Source organism: Phalacrocorax carbo, chromosome 21, assembly GCF_963921805.1.
Source record: "Phalacrocorax carbo chromosome 21, bPhaCar2.1, whole genome shotgun sequence".
In the NCBI taxonomy this organism is placed as follows: domain Eukaryota; kingdom Metazoa; phylum Chordata; class Aves; order Suliformes; family Phalacrocoracidae; genus Phalacrocorax; species Phalacrocorax carbo.
This window is the reverse complement of record NC_087533.1, coordinates 2,672,436-2,691,951: the sequence shown is the minus strand read 5'-3', so window position 1 is coordinate 2,691,951 and position 19,516 is coordinate 2,672,436. Positions and strand designations below refer to the sequence as shown.

Here is a 19,516-nt window from a genome sequence, read left to right as displayed (position 1 = left end):
CACGTGGAACCACCCTGGACCAGAAAGGCAGCTGAGGCACGAGCACTGCCCTCACCCTCGATGCTTTCTCTGCCTGACATTACACTACAGGTGACCCTCTTTTTTAATTTTTTGGGGCTTTTTTTTCCAAGCTTCTCAGGTTTCAGCTTAGGACAAATGAAAACAAGCAGATTTGCAGGCGGTCCCAGATGCAGGATCAGGTTTTAGTTTCATAAAGGCATTTGGTGCGCACTGCCCAAGCCATCCTCAATCCTCGGGCTCAGCCAGGGATGGGTTTGGAGAGAAGCAGGCGGTGGTTTGGCTGGAGCACCGCAGGACCTCTGTTCTCAGCAAATCCTCTTGCACATTAAAGCGTTCAGAGTTTAGCGCTTGCTATACATGTTGCCACAAGAGCTTAAGAGGCTGGAGATCTCGATGTCCCGTCATGAACACCAGCCATGCCTCGTACTACGACGCCACGGGGGGAGATTCAGTTTTCATGCCTTTTTTACTGCTTAAGATATAAGAAAAGGTGTGTTGGGTGGGAGCAGAGGTTTGTCTAACCCAGCATTTTTCTCCAAAGGTGACCAAAAGCAGTGCACAAGAAAAGGGCAAGGAAAGCGGATGAGAGGCTAAAATACCTGAGGGAACTAAGTGTGCTTGTTCTAGCAGAGGACTTGGTAGGTCTTTTCTTTTTTGGTAGGGATTTTTTTTTTTGAAGTATTTTTTTTTTACACAAACCCCACAGTGCTCTCCGTGTGCCAAAGCCAGGGAACAAGACAATAAAATGCTACCAGAGGGTCATTTCAGAAATACTCCCTGTGTCTCTGCCAGGATGCAACTCCACGGAGCCTGCAGCTTTGCCCTTCGCTGGTCGAAACATTTGGTGGGAGCTTGCAGGGGACGCCTGGGCACACTCCTGGGCCTGAGGGAATGAGTCTCATGCCCATCAGCCTGCCACTTTCAATCCCCTGACTCTTTTAACCCTGTTTTAACCACAGCAAAGATGAGGTTTTAAAGCTACGGGTTTCCTTCACATTTAGGAGAGCTGGAGGACACAGGTGAAGACGCATCAGTGTCCTCTGAAGGGAAAAGCAGCTGGCTCAGCCTTTTATTAGATATCAGAGAATCTAAAGAAGACAAATTCACAAAGAAGGGAAGCAAAACACAAGATTTTTCAGTGCCAGAAAAATAAGAAGCCTGAGACTTGTCGGTGGCAGCATCTCGTGACGCTGGGAAAAGCTTCCCCTTCCCCCTGGACACAGCATATGATGCTCTGCATCATTTCTCTTTCACCGGGAGCTTATTGCTGCAGCTTCAGGCTTGATACCGATGTGGGATATCACCTGTGCCACCCACCCTGTGCCAGGTGTCGGTGCTTGGCTCGGCCCCATTAAGCCACCGCCGGCTTTCCCATAGCAAAGCATCCTGAGCAAACAGACCACGATGTGGCTGAACACCAGCCTTCCCTTTGCGTGGGTGTTGCTGGCATCGCCGCTCGGTTTCTTCCTTCCTTACCGGGTAAATACTTAGGGCTTGTGTGGGGTTTTTTTGTCTCTCTGGATGATTTTTAAGGGCACCTGGTTAAAAGTGTGGCTGCCACCTGGTGCTGGAGGAGCAGGGTGTTGGCTTTAACTTGGGTTTCTGCTCCTGAACTCAAGGGGAGAGCTGCGGCATGGGGTGTTGCACCGGGTGGAAATCTCCCTCTCCGTTCCTAATAAAGCTGTGTGCAGCTGGAGCCGTTGCAGTGTGGGATATATTTGGGCTGAAACTGAACTTTCTTGTGGGAAGAGGCATCAATCCTTTATTTCCCTGTAGAAACCGGCAAGGGGGAAGGTGCTCGGTCAGGTCTGTCGTGTTTGTTTCTTTATGGTAATGAAAAGCAAAGCCGGCTTGCCCCCCGGTAAAACACATTAAGCTTGCCAAATCATTACAACATAGCAAGGGAAAAAATTGCATTTGCTGGGGGGAAATAAAATACAAGGGAATCTATTGGGAGCTGGAGGGGGTGACATCAGGCATCCCTGAGCAGACGTGTCCCATTAAAAGGCAGGGCTTTACCTCCCGGTGTAACCAGGAAAGAGGGCTCTGGCTCAGGGAGGGCGTGCTGGGAATCGGCAGGAGGAACGCGCGCAGTTTTCTGGGCACCCAGCAAGCCCGCAGCTGCGCCGGCTCGGCTCGGCTGGAGAGCTAACCTCGCTTTTCCGGGGCTATTCGAAGGTGATGGGAAAAGGGGCTGAGGCGGAGGCTTTGTCCGCATACGGAGCGGATGACTCCGGAATAGCGCGTCGGGAAGGGATGGTCCCGGACAATGGTATGTGCAGACACGGTTGTTCCAGGATGTGAGAGTGCTTGTTCCAGTTTACATGAATCTGTTTAACCCTATATTGTTGTTATGCTGACAAAAGATAATCCCCTTTTCAAGCTAAAGCAAACCAACCTCATGCATTTAACTTCCCGGTGCCGGTGAGCCCTGGGACTTGCATGGAATAATCCACCACTCGGCTCCATCAGGCTGGGGCTTTAGGGGTTGTTTTTTTTATGCCAATAACAAATCCTGTAGCAGAAGCAAGTCAGATTAAACCTGTTAGGCTTTCAAAGGTTTGTTTTTCCTCAGTTAATGACTTGAGGGTTCAAAGAGGCCAGGATTGCAGCAAGACAAGAAATGCTCTGCATCCACCAACTAAATGACATGGGCACAAGCGCGTTCCCCCCGGGGAACCAGGTGTAACTTTAAATACGGTTTTATTTCAGGTTTGCTATTGACGCACAAACAGCAGAGATCGATGTTTAGTATACATGGTATACACAAAGCAGCCAGTACGATCGGCATCTCCGTCCTTTTGCTGCACACTTGGCAAAAGAACCGCACACAAGAAATCCCTCCCGCCCCATCCTTCCCCCCTCCCCCGCTGTGAATGAGGATGATGATTTTTGGGTGGCTTGGAAACCATCTGTTGGATGGCAAGACACAAAAGGGCAGCTCCTTGGAGCTCTGTCCCCAGAAGAAAGCACGGCGGGCTCGGCTACGCTGGAAAATCCTCTGAAAATAGATGATACGTTCATGGGAATGGAGACCTGGAAGGGATTTCCTAGAACATTAAATCCCATCCCCTGCTGTGCAGAGCAACCACAACATCTGCTCCTGGCTCCATCCATCGAGCAGCGTGGAGACCCAAAATATTATTGTGTTCAAAAAGGCATTACATAAATCCAGGGAGGATGGGTCCACAAACATTGTCACGAGGAGTTTGTTAAGCTGCTGGAAAGGTCTAGCGAGGAAACCCTTGTGCTACCGCTGTCCTCTTTCTTGTGATCTTTCTCGCCTTGTCCCTTTTCAGAGCAGACCAAAAGGCACAAGGAGTTTCCGCGCTATACCTGCATGGGACCGAGCAAGCAAGGTAGGCTCCGAGCTTCAGGCTGCTGAGACAGCATCTCCTGCCTACCCATAACCTGTGAGTCATCCCTATAGTCCCCTTCTGCTGATCCCAATAACTGCATAGCTTGAGCGAGAGACCCTGGCTTGCTCGCAGTCACAGCTCATCGATTAAGAGGCACCTTCATCAGCGGAAAAGCGAAAAGTGAAATGGTCCCTGATGGTAGGATCTGAGCAAAAGGTCTATACGATGTGTTAAAGGGTCGTTGGGAAGGGGGAGGTGTGTGAGGTAAGACAGCCTCTGACCACAACGGTCACGATGCTACATAACTGTCAGAGGTACCGAATAAACCCTCGTACAAAACCCTGGGCGGGGGAAGCTGGTTGTAGATGCTCCGCAGCAGCAAAAGGCTCAATCCCCCTTCTTTCCCCACACACCTGAACCCCACTGAGCCCCTTTTCCCCCAGGAAAACCCAAGACCTGAATTTATCTTCCACTCCCGCAGCTCAAAAGTGATGCTGGGAATGTCGTTCCAGCTCTGCTAGAGTTCAGCTCAGGATATCTCTGGGGGGCTTAATGCAAAGGAAAAATAACCCAACCTGGCCCAAAGGTTGGAGGGTAGAGGGTGGTGGGACGTCAGGGCACGGCGTACTGGTCCCATTAAGCAGCGAGCACCGTTTCCAGAGCGGAGTCAAGTACCGGCGACTCGCAGGGCTGCGTCTGACCCCATATGGCACCGTGCCGTGGTACTACAGTACAGTTGCTTGTTGCTTTTTTGGAAAGACAGCTCAAATCTTGGGTCCATAGTGATCCCTTTTAGCCCTGAAAAACTTCAGGCGGGCGGTTTACAACCTGCCCTGGACCGGGGTGTAAAGGAGGATCCAGCTACGTACTGGATAACAGCACAACCCCATCCCAAAGCACCATAGGAAAACCTCAGCCAGGTGAGAGAGCCCACTGGGAATAACGCCGTCCCCGCTACACAAGGTTTACATCCATTGGCGGGGGAAGAAGGAGGTTAAAAAAATACAGAGTTAAGCACCATAAAATCTACACTGGTCAGGTCATAAACATGAGGAGAAAATGAAAATGAAGCCACCACCTTCCAGCCTGGTCTGGCGATGCTGCTGGGGCTCTCTGGACCACCCGGGCTGCAAAGTCATCACCGGTGAGCCCTGGAGGCATCAGACCCAACACCTCGTCCCACCGGTGGTTGGACAGTATTAATTTGCCGTCGTTGCACTGGTAAATCCTTTTGGTCCCGTTTAGCACAAGTGTTGGGGGAGTCCAGGGAGGGGGGAGGTAGGCTTGGCCCTGGGAAGACGGGGGAGGCTTCGACTGTGCAATTTAGGGGCATCCCCCTGCCTGTCCTCAGATCCATCCCGGGCAGCGATGCCCCTCATTCCTTCCCAGCCTCCTCCGGTGGGTTTCCGCGTCATTTGGTGGTTTCGAGGTAGATGTTCATTCCCGCTCTGTCTCCGAGCGACCTGGTTGGTAAAATCCCTCTCTCCCAGGTGTGTGGGGTGTGGGTGCTCTGACCCACACCCAGGTTCCTTTTTTACCCCTGTATTTTTTTTCTTTTTTTTTCCCCATTTGTTATGTGCTATGGACATCTCCCCCTCTCCCAAGCCCTGGCTGCTGCTCAGCCGCCTCCAGCCAGAGGAACACCATGCCCTTCCTCGCAGACACCCCTTGACGTGCTCAGCACGGCCTCAAGGTGCAAAAATCCAGCTCCTGCGGCTTCCTCCGAAAATTGCAACTCTCCCGGGGCAGCAGGCGCCCGGTTGGGACCAAGCACTTCAGCGCCCGTCTCTTGAAACCCCGACCGCAGCTCTTGGAACAGGGAGACCAAGGTCCAGCTTCCCACACCGGGCAGGGCTCCCCGCACAACCGGACATCGGCCGGCCGCTGCGCCGCGTCGCACTCGGCGGCCGGTTGGCCGTAGGAGTCGCGACAAGCCACCGAACGCTTCTGCAACCCATCGCCGCAGGTGACGGAGCAAGCCTCCCAGCCACCCGCCGCCCACTTGTAGGAGGGACGCTTGTAGGTCGGTCTCCCACCGTCCAAGCGGTTGGACAGGCTGAGGACGCTGTTGTTGAGGTCCGGTGGGGTCTTGCCCTCCTTCTTGTAGGAGGACTTGTCCTCCTTGCTCTCCTTGGGGAGGTAGAAGGAATAGCGTACCCGAGGAGGGGTCATCTTCCCCACGGAGAGCACCTCCAAAGTCAGGGGTTCCTGGATGGGCTTGAAGGCTTGGAGGCTCTCGACGGCGGTACCGGTGCCACTGTACCGCAGGACGCTGCCCTTCACCATCAGGTCCCTCTCCACGGCCGAGACGATGAAGTGGCCGTTCAGCAGGTACTTGCCCTGCCCGTTCTTCAGCGCCAAGTAGTTGTCGTCGCTGATCAGCCCTTTGTAGCCCCGCTGCCTGATGTCGATGTTGGAGGCGCCCGCGGGGATGACCACCACGAAGTTGTAGCCGTGCCTGGAAGAAAAGAGCAGGCAGGGCAGGCCATCAGGCAGGGGACATCCCGCTACGACGTGGCCTCAGCCCGAAGCTCTGCATCTACAGCTCTGAGACCTTCCCACCCCCACAGTTATCTCCTTCTTCTTGTCAAGATGACTTTGACTCTCCTCCCTGTGCTGAGTTTTGTCTAGGCTGAGGTCACCCAGATATGAGCTCCTCCGCTCAAGAGTATGGAAAACTCCACCAGCAAAAGCCAATAACATGTTAAATGTGTCTTGCTTTTCGTTCAGAGCCAGCCCAGGCCTCCACGCAGGGATGTACACTGGCACCAGGAGCATTTGCTCAGGGCGGACTTAGCCCCCATCACCATCTCCACCACCTCCCTGCATCCACCCCAAGAAGCAGAGCTGGGAGAGGGGGAAGCGCATGTGGTCACCTAATACTTACATGGGTTTGGTGAACAAGCCCGAGACCTTCTTGCAGCTCTTGTTGTCTCCTCCACACACGCTGCATTTGTCGAACTTCTTCTTGGAGCCCAGCTTCCCGTCACAGCCCGCTTTGATGCATTTGCCCTGGACGCAGACCGAGGTGGAGTCTGGGGAGCAAGGGGTGCCATCCACAACCTGCATAAGGGTGAGAAGAACAAGCTGCTGCATTTCCCTGTGCCACCGCGCAAACACCCCCAGCTGCGGCCATCCGACCTGGGGCTACCCGAATCCTTCCAACAGGTCCTAAGGAGATGCTAGCATGCACCATGTCACCCTCTGCTCATCCTCTGCTTTTCAGTGGGGATTTTTAGGGACTCGGAGAAGAGAGAGATGGGACTACATCCCTTTTCTGCTACATCAATGCAAAAGGAACAGTCTGCACTGGGGAGACAGCTAACACCACCCCACTCGGTCCCACATCAGCCCTGTCTGGCATGCACATCGCCTCTCCATCACCATAATTATCACCCCCTATTTCAGGACTATGAGTGTATCCCAACGGCACCTCTGCAAAGCCAGAGTAAGACCCTCCCACAGACCAATTCCATCCCTGAAATAAATAGGCGGACACATCAGTGCTGATTGATACCAGCCTGATGGATTTCCCCTCCTCCATAACATCATCTAACACCCACTGCCCACCAGGCAAGTAAAATTCATTCATTTTTAGGCACGCTACAGCCCGGATGCTGACCCTGGAGGTCCCTCACCAACCTTGGGTGCCAGCACGTAGAAGTAGCCAGTGCCATTAGCCCGGCAGATGAGCTTGCATTTGTCCCGGGGCGAGACGCCAGAGTATTTGGGGACCCAGGAGACAGAGGCGGTGAGGCGGTTGGTGCTGTGGCTGTAGCCGTTGAAAGCCTCACACTGCTCCTCACGGAAGCTCTTCCCAGGCACTGGAAAAAAATGGGATGTGCATGAGATTGGGGACCAGCCTGGACCTCTAGCGCCGGTTTTACAGGGTTGTTAGAGGTCAATGCACACATCCATGAGCAAGCTGAGCTCCAGCCCCTTACCTGCAGCAGGGCAGGGGTCCAGGTTGCAGGAGCGGTACTTGACACGGACGCCCTCGCAGTAGGAGCCGCCGTTGGCAGGCACCGGGTTGGTGCATTCCCGCTTGGCCAGCTGCACCCCGCCACCGCACGTCCGCGAGCACTGCCCGTAGGGCGCCCACTTCGCCCAGCCACCGTCCACCTGTGGGGATGGGGCAGGGTGAGGTGCTGCATCCCCTTCACCGCCGGTTACACCCCAAGCAGGGGGTCTCCAGACTCAGAGCCATCCCTTCGCAAGCAAAACTTCTGCTGGCTGCCCCAAAACCTGCCCGGGGCTGGACAGAGCGGAGCAGCAGCATCCCTCCTTGGGAAATATGCAATACCCAAGGGACCTCCATCTCCTTTCCCATCAGTGTCCCCCTCCAGGTTCTCAGCACCAGGAGGGGGGGATTGCTTAGCCAGCACCCATAAAAAAATTCAGGGTGACCCCGCGGGATGTTTTTGGGGCTCACGGCGCAGGTACTCACCCTGTACTTACTGATGTTATGCCTCTCAACGCAGGCGCCCTTCAAGCAGAAGCGCCCCTCGCCGCAGCCGGTGCCGTCCGCCCAGGGGAAGTGACGGGTCTGGCAGACGATCTGCCCGCGCGCCTTGCCCGTGCACCAGAGCTTGGCGCAGTACTGCATGTACGGGCAGGGCTTGGAGCCCACGCCGAAGGCCAGCTCGCACTGCTGGTTCAGGCTGTAGCTCGTCCCCGGCAGGTCTTCGGGCAGCGGGATGGGTTTGGCAGGCTGGTCCAGCAAGCAATCTCCTGCGGAAGCGGGGATGGAGGGGTCTACTGGGTCCTCGGGGGGTTGTATGGACCAGTGGGGGGAGGGAGAGCGTCACCGTGGGGAGGTGAGGGATGGCTGCCGGTAATTTGGCCGGAACTATCCCAGCCACACACTGCCAGCGGGACCAGGTGCTACGCCAGGGATGCCCTCAAGGTCAGCTGCATCCCACACCCGAGTGAATGCATCTCTTGGTGACAGTGGGTAGAGCTGTGCTGGCAGCCTCAGGCCAGGCATCGCTGCTGGGAACACCCCAGCACTGAGGAAGCCCAGCTGATGCAGAAACACTGCCCAACTCCCTGTTTCCTTCTAACTTTCTTTGCAGAGGAGGGAGAAGAGTTGCTCTACAGCCCATCAGCCTCTCCCAGGAACCAGCCCCAGGGACGGATCCTGCTCCCATGGGGCAGGGACACAGGTAAGAGGGCGAGGGGTGCAGAGGGCTCACCGTGGCCGCTGTCGAGGAAGTCAGTGATGATGGCAGCGCTGCAGGCTGACCAGGGGTTGGCACGGTCGATCTGGATGAGGGTGGGGGACATCATGTGGTTGGTCTTCAGCTGACCAAAGACCTCCTCGCAGGCCTTCACGTTGTCATGGGGCATGTTGAAGACGTGGCCTGGGTAAGGCGGGGAATAAGGGGACAGCATGAATAACCCTGCTTGGCACGCGGATTAGGGCCCCCACAGCTTCTTGCAATGGGGGAAACTGAGGCACGGAGTAGGGCAGACCCTTGCAAGCATTGCAAAGGCTGCGTACAGCCCAGGAGACACCTGGGGAAGGACGATGCTGGGCATACGCCCTGGCTCAAACAGCACACAGACACCAGGAGCTTGCAGGACCGGCACACACAGGCCACCCTGCCAGTGGCATCCCCGAACCAGCGCGCTTTCCAGCACGCTGTCCCAGCTGCTTCATACATGGCCATCAGTGGAAAGGCAGGATAAAAGGAGTTGCAAAGAGAAGGAGGTTCAGTGCTCGCCCCCCCACTCCCTCCTCCTCCTCCTGCCAAGCACCACAAGTGTCTCTGGAGGTAGGTGTGCCCTTCGCCTGTTATTTCAGGTCTCCTGAATCCTGGAAACCCAGCTGAGGTAGCAACCACAACAGCAAAGCCTTTGGCTTTCTCAGAAGCTCTCTCCCACCCGGCTCGAGGAGGGGTCTTATGCCCCTAGGTGGGGTTTCCCCATCACAGGATACCGGTTATTGTGTGATCTTCCAGAGGCTGAAACCAGGGTTATTCTGAACCTCGCCAGCTCCTGGCATTCCTCCCAAGAGGTTGGGGAGAGCAGGGAGCCTTACCCAGCTCGTGGGCGGTGGTGAAAGCTGAGGGCAGACCATCGTCCTCGATGACGGAGCAGCTGCGCTTGGGGTCGCACATGGTGCCCACGTCCGCCATCCCCAGCGTGTCGCAGGTGGTGGCACCGCACAGGTCCTGCGAGGCACGGAGGCAAAGGGTTAGTCCCAGGGCCAGCACAGGCATCGCGGTTCCCCACCCCCACCCCACCTCTGGTACCCCACGGGGAGCTGATCCCAGGCTGCTGAGCGGAGGCTGCCCAAAGGGATGAGGGCCGCACCGGGCTATGGAGGCAGGAAACCTCACCCTGACCCAGACCAGGCTGCAATGATATGTTTGCATTTAACCCTGGCACTGGGGATAGCTTTTGTGTGTAGCATCCTCCCATGCCTTCAGTGACAGCCTTTCCCACCCAAACAGCCCCTCTGGCCAGGGTGGAGCGGGTTTTGGCACAGAGGAGTCAGCCTGGCTCCATCCTTTAGCGTGAGCTCAAGGACAGGGCCCAGGCGGGTGGATGGGAAGGCACCTGGCTTTGGGCTCACAGCTGAGCTCTTTCTCAACCTCATTTCTCAACTTCTTCCTAAGAACAAGAAGCCCCTGGACCAGGTCCCGAGGTTCCCGAGGTTAAGGGAAGTGCTCCTGTCTCTCCAAGACACTTTACAGCCATCCCTCAAGGAGCAACCAAGCCCAGCTTGAAGGAGGAAGCAGCCCAGCCTTGCACCCTGACCACAAGGACTGCCTGACCCCATGGAAATGCAGCTGCGACAGAGGGTGGGAAGGGTCCCGTCGTAGGTGGATCTGCCCTTCTTCGGATCCAAAGGCACTTGTGCCAGTAAAAAGTCCCTGTTTGAAGAGGCGCTGCTGCTGCTGCCTAGGAATAGCCTTGTCCTCAGATGCCCCCTTCCCCTGCTGGGGTCTCTCAGTGGCCTGGGAGGGCTGGAGCATCGTCCCCATCGCTCGGTGCCATCCCAGCTGGGCTGGGAGCTGCAGGGGAGGCCATGCAGAGGGCAGGGAGCAGCTTTCCACATGAAAAGAAAACGTAAGGGACTCGCTGGGCGCTCCCATGCTATAAATAAGCATGATTCATGCTTGGTGCTCGCCCAGCCAAAGCGCCTGGGTTGCTCGAAGTCTCGTATGAGCAGCTCTGCCAACATTTCCAGCGAGGTTTCCAAGCTGAAGGCATTCCCGCGCAGGCAGGTTCAGCCATGGGTAAATAACAGTCCCGACAACTTCAGAGAGTCCCGGCCAGGGCTGAGATGGCTTTAACAGGAGACCTGTGGCTACGAAGTCTGGAGACACAGACAAGACTGCAACCTTTGGAGAGGTGAGGCAGAGAAACGTCTAGGTCTGGGCCGGCTATCACAGCTGGTGGAAAACCCCATCATACAACCGTGTTCAGCTCTCTGCTCTGCAACAGTGTTCCTTGTTGGCTGGGACTCTGCCGCATCCCTGATCCCACCTTGCATTGGTGTGGCAGGGACAAGCGGGTTGCAATCCCACATCCCCGGTGGCAGGACCGCTGCCGGCAATCGCAAGGTGACTAAAGGGGGCTGGCAAGACCCAGCACAGGGTCCCCTGTCCCAAAAAACGCCACCAAGAGCCAGTGCCATCACCATGCTGAGCTAACCCAGGGATGCAGCTTGCCCTAGCGCCCCTGCCCACGCTCTCCCTGCGGCAGTCCCAGCGCTGGGGGTTTGGGGGTGAAGGTGGGTGCAGGGGGGATGACACAGCATCACAGGGAAGAGGCGGCCGTTGGCGGCTCCCCACTCGCCGCTCTTTGAAGAGTTGCCATTTCCTTGCTGGCGCGGCGAGCTTTTGGCTCCCTGCCCAACACCTGCACTGACACACTGACCCACTTCTTCCTCTGAACCTCGCCTGCCGGCTGTGGGGATACATGAAGGAGCAGCTCGTAACAGCGTTTTCCCTAACCCCACCAGCCACAGCCTCCTAGCGGCAGGCCGCTTTGAAAAGCTGGGCAGCATCCCTGGGCTCTAATGAGGGGTCCTGACCCCTCCAAAACACCTCCTCCAGCTTTGCCGGGGGTCCAGCCTGCTTCGGAGGGAAGGCAATGCAAGCAGTGGTGCAAGGATGGAGCTACAGAGAGGAGGAGAGAGAAGTGCAAGAGATTTAAGGTGGAAAAGCATCATGCAAAGGGTCAGCTCTGCCTTTGTACGGTGTGCTCACCGTCACCAATATCTCCCACTGCCAGCCCAAATACAGGCAGGATCCCTGGTGCCCTCACCATCACCATTGCAAGCCCAAATACAGGGTGGATGGCCGGTACCCCTCGCACCATGCCGAGGGGCTGCAAGCAACCTGCTTGATGCACCAGCAGGGCTCTCCTGCCAGCCTGTCCTTCATCTGCGGGCACTTCTACAGCTCTTCTTCGTCCCCTTGCAAACTTCTCAAGATGTTCTGCAGGTCAGTTGGGTGGGATCCTTGTGGCTATTACATTCATTTGCCTACTCAGAGACCGGGTCATAAGCACTCTCCCTACCATGGAGGCTTCCCACGTGTGTCCAAAGCAACTGCAAAAATCTGAGCTTTGAGCTACAGACTGTGGGTTTCCAAATTCCCCGCAGCATCTGCTGCACGCTAGGCTTCAGCCAGACATTCCTCGGTGCGACGTCCCTTCGGTTTTACAGCAGGCCAAAGATGTTCCGCAAACCTTTGCTGGTGGGACGTGAAGGTTCGGGATGGGTGGGAAGCTTTGCCATGGTGTGCGACATCTTTCCAAGAGGCAGGAATGTGGTTGAAGGCTGGGTGCTCTGCAGGAGCCTCCAGCAAGCACCGGCTCAGGTAAGAAGGTGAAGGTCCCGTGGCTGTCGTTGCCGACAGATCTGCACCCACCGTCTGAGTGGGGCCAAGCTCCCCAAAGGCAAATCCACAATCCAGCACGACCAACGTTGGGAGGGAGCAAAGCCGAGTGGGAGAGGACAGCCCCATTTATCAGCAACTCGTTGACACAACTGGAAACTGCCTATCAACTGGGCTTGAGATGAAATTTAAGTCGGGGGCTTATGTAACAGTTTTTTGGCAGGGAGATAAGCTCCGGGGTGTCAGGGGACCACAGATGGATGCACTCAAGGAAGGCAGATGTCTCCTCGGTCGTGTGCCTTTGCACCGAGCTTGCTTTGGGATTTCAGGAATGGATGGTTTAGCAATGTGAAAAAAATGCAGCCCGGCCGTGATCCGCAGCTTTCGAATCGCCAGGACCGAATCCATCCCATGTGTGGCTCCGGTTACCTCACCAGGTTTCCACCAGAGATGGAGCTGGCTCGTCCCCGCAGGGGTGTCAGCAGGCTTCCTCCTCTTTGCAGCCGCCCCGTGCAGGCAGGAGCTGCTCCAGCAGGCTGGGGCTCAAGCCTGCCTGTGCTCCGGCAGGATTTACAGTTGGCCGGAGGACACGGCCCCTGCCCAGGGTGGGGGGGATGGGGAGAACGGGCGGGACGAGGTCTCGCACGTCCTGCACAGCATCGCTCCTGCTCCAGGCCATCGTTAGCCCGCACTGACCCGAGGCGAGGGATGGCTGAATGGAGCTGGACGCTATATCCTTCCCACCCACGAGAGCTTGACCTGGAAAGATGTTTTGGGAATGGTCTCCCTGCTCTTGAGGGGAGTTCCCAACCTGTCCCTCATCTAAAGTCATCTGGGCAGGGATGGGGGAAGGAGACAGCACAAGTTGGTAGAACGCGACAGTCCCCTTGAAGCTGGGCTTGTCCTCTCCTCCCATTAGCAGTTTGGGGGTGCAGGCTGTAACACCCCACAGCCAGGCACTGCACCGATGTCAACGCTCAGACAGGACCACAGGGAAGAGGAGAAGCATTTTGGGGGAGGCTCTGGGAGCAGCTTCGGTCTCACCTAGTTTATCAGGGTGGGAGGATGGAGAGCTCACCCCGCACCCCACGTAGCCAAAGGTGAGCAAAAGGCAGCTCGGCAAAGCCCCTCTCCCACTGCAGAGATGCAGCCAGCTCACGGCAGCGGTGGGGGAGACTCTGGCCTCCCCCCCGGGGGCTGCAAGCGCTGGCTGCATCTCCGGTGCTTTTCTCCCAGCCCTGACTGGGTCCACGCGGAGCAGCCAGCGCACGGAGGAGAGGTCCAGGTTCTCAGGAGGGCTGTGAGTCAGAGGAAGCAGGGAGACGTTTTTTTTCCCTTGGCAGGTGGCACTGTGAGCTTTTCCCAGCTTTGGAGGGAGAAGCAGGGCCACACTCCTCCTCTTCTGGGCTTGGACCCCGCGTTTCAGGGTGGTGCCACTGTGTGCCAGAGCTGCCGGGCACTGTCTGCCGAGGCTCCTGCCAGCAGGCAGGGCATGGAGCGGCGGGTTTCTGCCCGTGGTGACAACCTGCCTTTGCACACCCCCTGGCCTCGCTCAGCCCCTGGCAGGGCTTTCTCCGGGGTGCTGGCCAAAACTTGCCCAGAGGACAGCAAGGGCTGGCTCAGGCAGGCTTGCTCCACACCTCTGCTCCCCCCCGCCCCAGCGTCTGAGGGTGGAGGGTCCCTTGGGAAAGGGGGATCGGCCACAAGTGCAGCCTCCTCCAGCGTGCACCAGAGGTGGGGTGCAGGCGGCAGGAGGCCTCAGCACTGTGCAGGGCTCCTAGAAACTGGGGACAGCCCCTCTGGGTCATCCCCCCTGCACCCACCTGCTTGGTGAAGAGGATGGCAGTGTCCCAATACTCGGGGTGCTTGTCGCTGACTTTGTTCCACTTCTTCTGCCAGGCGCAGAAGTTGCGGAGGGTGAGGGCGGCGTTGCCGGTGACCTTGGGCCCCTTGTCATCCTGCCCGATGAGGAGGAACTTGACCACGGAGATCTGGATGGGGTTACGGATGCTGGGGTGCTTGTAGAGGCGGGCAGCCGTGGCCATCAGGGTGAGCAGGTAGTGCTGGAGGTCATCCCCGTGGAACTTCACCATCGACTCGTCAGCCACCACCAAGGTCTCCACGTAACGGGGAACCGAGGCGAAGCGCTTGGCCCGACTCCCTTTCCCCCCCACGCGCCCCCGGTACTTGTCCAGCGCCTGCAGCACCCCAGGGGTGAGCCCGGACCCTACAGCGCAGCGGGATGCTCCGGCCCCGACGGGGCGGCCGGGGCTGCGGCGCTGGAGGCGGTGGGCTCCGCCGGCCGCCCCCTCCGCCAACGGGCTGATGATGTACTCGGCTCCACGGTAGCCGAAAGCCCCCCGGAGCCCCCCGCAAAGGCTGAGGGCAGCGAAAGACTCCCGGTCGGCGTTGACATCCCCCGAATAAAAGCAATGGCGGAGACCGGGGAGGGGGGCACCGGGTGCGACCCCCAGGTAGTGGGTGGCGAAGGCGGGCGCGATGAAGTGGGCGTCGGGGGTGAGATGGAGGTAGAAATCCTCCCCGAAAGCCGAGAGCTGGAAAACCACCGCTTGCCCTCCCCGGGGGGGCTCGGCGGGACCCCGCCTGAAGTAAGGCCGCCCGTTGATGTCGGGGTCCAGGCGGAGGGGGGTGACAACCTGGGTGTCCGCCGGGGGACCCCCCGAGGGCAGGCTCAGCCCCGGGGCGCCCAGCAGCAGCAGCGGCAGCAGCGGCAGCATCCTCCCGGGGGGCTCAGGCAGGCGGCATCGGGGTTCGGGGGAGGCGGGAAGGGGGGGGGAGGGGAGAAGAAAGCAGGACCCGGCCCCCCCCTTCCTCCCTCCCTCCCTCCTCCTCCTCCTCCTCTTCCCAAAACTCGGCGGAGGCTGGAGGGGAGCGGAGCGGCCGTGCGAGCCGCCTGCCCCGCCGCTACCTGCCTTGCGGGGCGCATCGGCTTTATATACGGCGGGATGGGGATTTGGGGGTGGGGGGTGGGGGGGAGGAAAGCGGGGCGCGGCTTGGCCCCGCCGCAGCCACTCCGGGGCGGGAGGGCGGGAGCGGCGGAGCGGAGCGGGGCGGCGGGGCCGGGAGAGCCGCGCTCCGCCCGGGGCTGCCGCCTCCCCGGGGCGGGGCCGGGCGGGGAGGGAGGGGGGCACGGCGGAGAAGGGGGGGATGACCCTCTTCACTTGTGTTCTTGCAGCGGAGAGGGGGATCCTGCAGCCCCCCCGGGATGCTCCCGTCTGCCGGGGGCCCTCCCGCCGCCCTGCGGTCCTGCGCCCTTTCCCCTTTGACTCAAGGGGAAGGATGAAACCCTGTGCCCCCCTCCCCCGGGGGAGGGGGTGTCTGATTGGGGACGGGGTGTGCAGTGAGGATGAAAGCTCCTCTGCCACACGCTGGTATTTGGGACAGGTCAGCAAAGTGGGGGACTTGCTATTTGACAGCTGAGCGTTTGGTGCTCAGATTTCTTCAGGAAGGTATTAATGCGATTTTCACAGCCCAAGTGAGTCAGACACCGAGAGCTGGGCTGTCCCCCTCCGTGCAGCGACGGGGCACCTTCAGACCTGCCACCCCAGCGAAATGCCCCCCTGCGTGCCCCCAGACCAGGAGTATCCCGGTGTTATCCTTCATCCCTCGCTACCCTATCCCAGCCCTGCTCTGTGGCTCCAGCCAAGGGTCACCGGGGTGATTTCCACTTCCCAAAAAAGAGCTCAGCCTCCCTGTGTCCCCATGGCCACCAAAGGGAGCCCTCGGTAAGTGTTAACACCCATCGTGTCCTCTCCTCTGAGACCCCGGGACAGACTATATGGAGCACACAGGAAACTCCCCGTGCCCACCAAACAGTGTTTGGGACTGAGGACGATGCTGGTGCTATTGGAAGGTAGAAAGATTTCATCATGGGTGGGATGTTTTCAGAGCAGGACAGCTAAAAGGAGAGCGATGAAGAGTCCCCAGTAACCATCTGTGGCTGAGGAATACAGTTATTGACAGCAAAAAGCACGCCGACACACAGGGAGGTGCCCAGTGGGTCGTCTTCCCCTGCAGCAGCTCTGTTTCCCCACAAGCTGGTTTTGTGCCCAGAGGAAAGATGGACATTGCTATAACACTCACAAGCTACCATCGGGCACCCAAGTCATTGCCGTCCTCACAGCCCACGCTCCTTTCCAGCACTCTGGGTTGGTTTAATGATAAAATTAAATCCTTCTCATAGACAGGCTGATTTTGATGTGATTTCAAGCCTCAACAAAGGCTGCAAGCACAGCTTAAGAATTTGTGCATATATGAAATATAAGCCAAGGCTGTTGCTTAAGACGCAGAGCCCACAGCCTGCAGCCTGGCTCGTATCGGTGCCAGCGCTTCCCCATGCTGTGGTTTGCTCGGTCGTGTGCCTTGCAGCTGAACTTGTGACCCAGAATAATCATCTGTCTGTGCTGGGCTCAGTGAATCAGAGATTTTGTCTGCTGGCCAAAGTACAATGTGTCCAGGGATGTCGATAGGACCACAAAGAGAAAACGGGCAGCACAGGGACTGGAGGTGCAAGGGGAAAAGGGCACAACCTTGAGCATCTTGAGGTGCCAGGAGGCAACTTCTTCCCACAGCACCGCTCCATTCAACAGGACAGGTTTATCCCAGAGACCATGGCAGCATCCAGGGTGGCACGTGGCCCCAGAGGTACCACCTCAGAGCAGCAGCATCCAGCTCTGGGCTGAGCCCATGGCTCCTGGGGACATTTTGGCAGTGAAGCTTATTTTTGAAGCCGTGCCAGGTTCGTGAGTGGGATGGGGAGGTTGTTGTGCTTCCTCCTGTCCCCACCGCCGCCTGTTTGCTCTTTGTGGCTTCTTGTTTAAAGACAGTAAATTCTCGTTCCCTTCACACACGGCAGGCGGGCAGCAGCGCTTGCGCCATCTCAGGCTGTCTTTGGCACCAGGGAAAGACACAGCAGAAGACCCCACAGACTGGCCCGTACGCTGAGATGCAAAGAGCTCTGGGGGCCTCTGCCCTGCAGAGATACCAGTGAGGAGCAGATGGAAAAGGGAGCAGAAAGGTCCCTACATGCACCCTTGGCTCCAGGTACCCCAGCCCAGTGGTCATCAAGCCAGGGCTCGTCATTGCTGCCTGGGAGCTCCAGCCCCTCAGCCTGGTAGACCTTCTCCAGCAGCAAAGGATGAGTCAAACTGACTTTCCTCCAGCCTGGAGGACATCTGATTTTCTTCTGATGGGGAAAGGCAGGCAGAAAATGCAAGTGTTTTAGTTCTGCCTAAGCTGAGACCTGCTCCATCCCGTAAGACACTGGATTTTAGCTGGACTCTCCCTGTCCCCTGATGTTAACGGTGTGCCAGCATTTTTGGGGTTCACGTGAAGGGATGGGTCAGCTGGCTGCCCTCTCATGGCCTCCCCCGTCCTCTCTCTGAACAGGGGGGAATCACCTACCCAAAGACAGAGCTTTGTTTGCAAGCCAAATCATCTGCTGCCTTCGTTTTTCTGCCCACGGTGAGTAGGAAAGCTGCTGAGTGTACAGAGCATATATTGCCCTTAGGGCTCACCCTTTAGAGGCAGCTCCAGGGGCTGCTGCCATGTCTCAGAGCACTCCAGACAAGAAGGGAGGCATATTTTTATTTCATTTTTCCTCTAGCTCAAGGAATTGACGTGATTTTCCCAGTCTCCATCACTAGAGAGGACCCAGACAAAGACCTTGAGCAGACCTATGGTGTCTGCTTGGGGCACTTCTATCTCCACGGCACGTCCCTCTCGAACCGGGGTGGGCAGAGGGCAATATCTCTGTTATGTCTCCTGCCAACACGAAGGGGCAGATTACAGCCATCAGCCACGACACGGGAGGGACAGGGCCAGGCGAGAGCAGGCAGGTCCTTTCTTTGGGGACCTCCCAGCAGTTGCTTGCACTGCACAGCCCTTTATAGCTGCAGGAAGGAGCTGACCCAAGATAACACCTTGGTCTCACTCTGCGTGTATTTCCAGGTGTTCGGGGCTGAATCTGGCAGCTCTTCGTGCCCTGTAGTTTGCCTGGATTTAACGGAAATTGGCTGGGTGTAGGTGACCTGAAGGAGAACATGTGGTAAGTAGGGAACGGAGATGGAAGATGCCATTGGACCTCACCAAACAGCTATGGATAGTAAGGTACATTAAGGTATACAAGGCAGATTTGGCTCCTACTTTGATTTTCGCCTAGAATCCACTTTAAAGTAAAACCCATCTCACCCAGGTCTGATCTTGAGATAGCAGTGTGATCTGGCCTCCAGTGTAGACCCTACTTCCTCCATCTTCCTCCTGCTCCATCTCAAGCACCTTCGGGAAGTGACAACAAGTTATTTGCTTTCTGTTTTTTCATCAGCCATCATCATCATTGTGGCGCCAAGGGTGTGAAGTTAGAAATAAAATAAAATCTAAAAAAAAACAAACCAAAACCAACCCTCATGTATGTCCTGGATGTTCCAGATTGCAAAAGAAATAGTTTTAAATAGTCCATCAGAGATCTCCAGGCCAAAGATAGAGTGGAAAGGTTGTAGGCAGGGAAAAGCTGGCGTTGCAAGCGGTTCACTTGTCTTCTGCTGAAAGGTTGGCAGATCAGAGGCCTGGGCTCTCACCCAAAAGTTCAGGCTGTGCTCTCCCAACTCCCCACCACAGGGACAGGAATGAGGATCCTCTCCAGGGACCGAAGATGAGTCAAAGCAAGTTGTTAGGCGGCTTTCCAGGAAAGAGAGGCTTGGAGAAAAAGACCTGGCTAGGTCTAGATAGGGTCACTAAAGGAGAGGCACCGGAGAAACCTGAGTATGTGGACGTTTTTGTAACCTAAAACCTGCCCCATCCATGGTCCAGGAAGATGTTGAATTTAATTAGATTTATTCTGTCTTGGATGCTAGCGACTGGAGATGGGCAGGATGCTCTGCCTTGGGTCTCCCATGCAGCCCTTGCAGTTATCCTACGCAAAGGGGATTGCAGCAGCACTTCACCTGCCCCGCGAGAGAAAAGGATCTGTGCTTTAAATGTCTTCAAGCACATGCCTATGTGCAACACAGTGAAAATCAAATGACCTTGCTCCCCCCATGCACAGGTGACATGGGAAGGATCCCTGTGCCTTGTTCTCTTTGCTCCTGGAGCAGGAGCATCTCTGCTGCCTTCTCACGTGGTAGCGACACATATTGTCACCTCTGGCATCTGGCAGGGCTTATGCTTTATGCTGAAAAAATCATAAAGCTTGGTTCTGCCTCATTTCCAGCCCGTATTGCAGGTCCTGGGGTCGCTGAAAGCATCCAAAAGTCCCCCCTCTCT

At 57.0% G+C, this 19,516-nt stretch overlaps 1 protein-coding gene across 1 annotated transcript; it reads right to left on the bottom strand.

Moving 5' to 3' along the window:
- Nucleotides 1–2,707: 2,707 nt before the first annotated feature.
- ADAMTS15 (ADAM metallopeptidase with thrombospondin type 1 motif 15) lies at nucleotides 2,708–15,171 on the bottom strand. Its single transcript, XM_064470758.1, has 8 exons — nucleotides 14,059–15,171; nucleotides 9,424–9,556; nucleotides 8,576–8,743; nucleotides 7,828–8,111; nucleotides 7,325–7,502; nucleotides 7,023–7,204; nucleotides 6,268–6,443; nucleotides 2,708–5,838 (listed from the first exon to the last, which is right to left on the bottom strand). Exons 1-8 carry the CDS (start codon nucleotides 14,971–14,973, stop codon nucleotides 5,058–5,060), a joined length of 2,817 nt encoding a protein of 938 aa, XP_064326828.1. The 5' UTR covers nucleotides 14,974–15,171; the 3' UTR covers nucleotides 2,708–5,057.
- Between the last annotated feature and the right edge of the window lie 4,345 nt (nucleotides 15,172–19,516).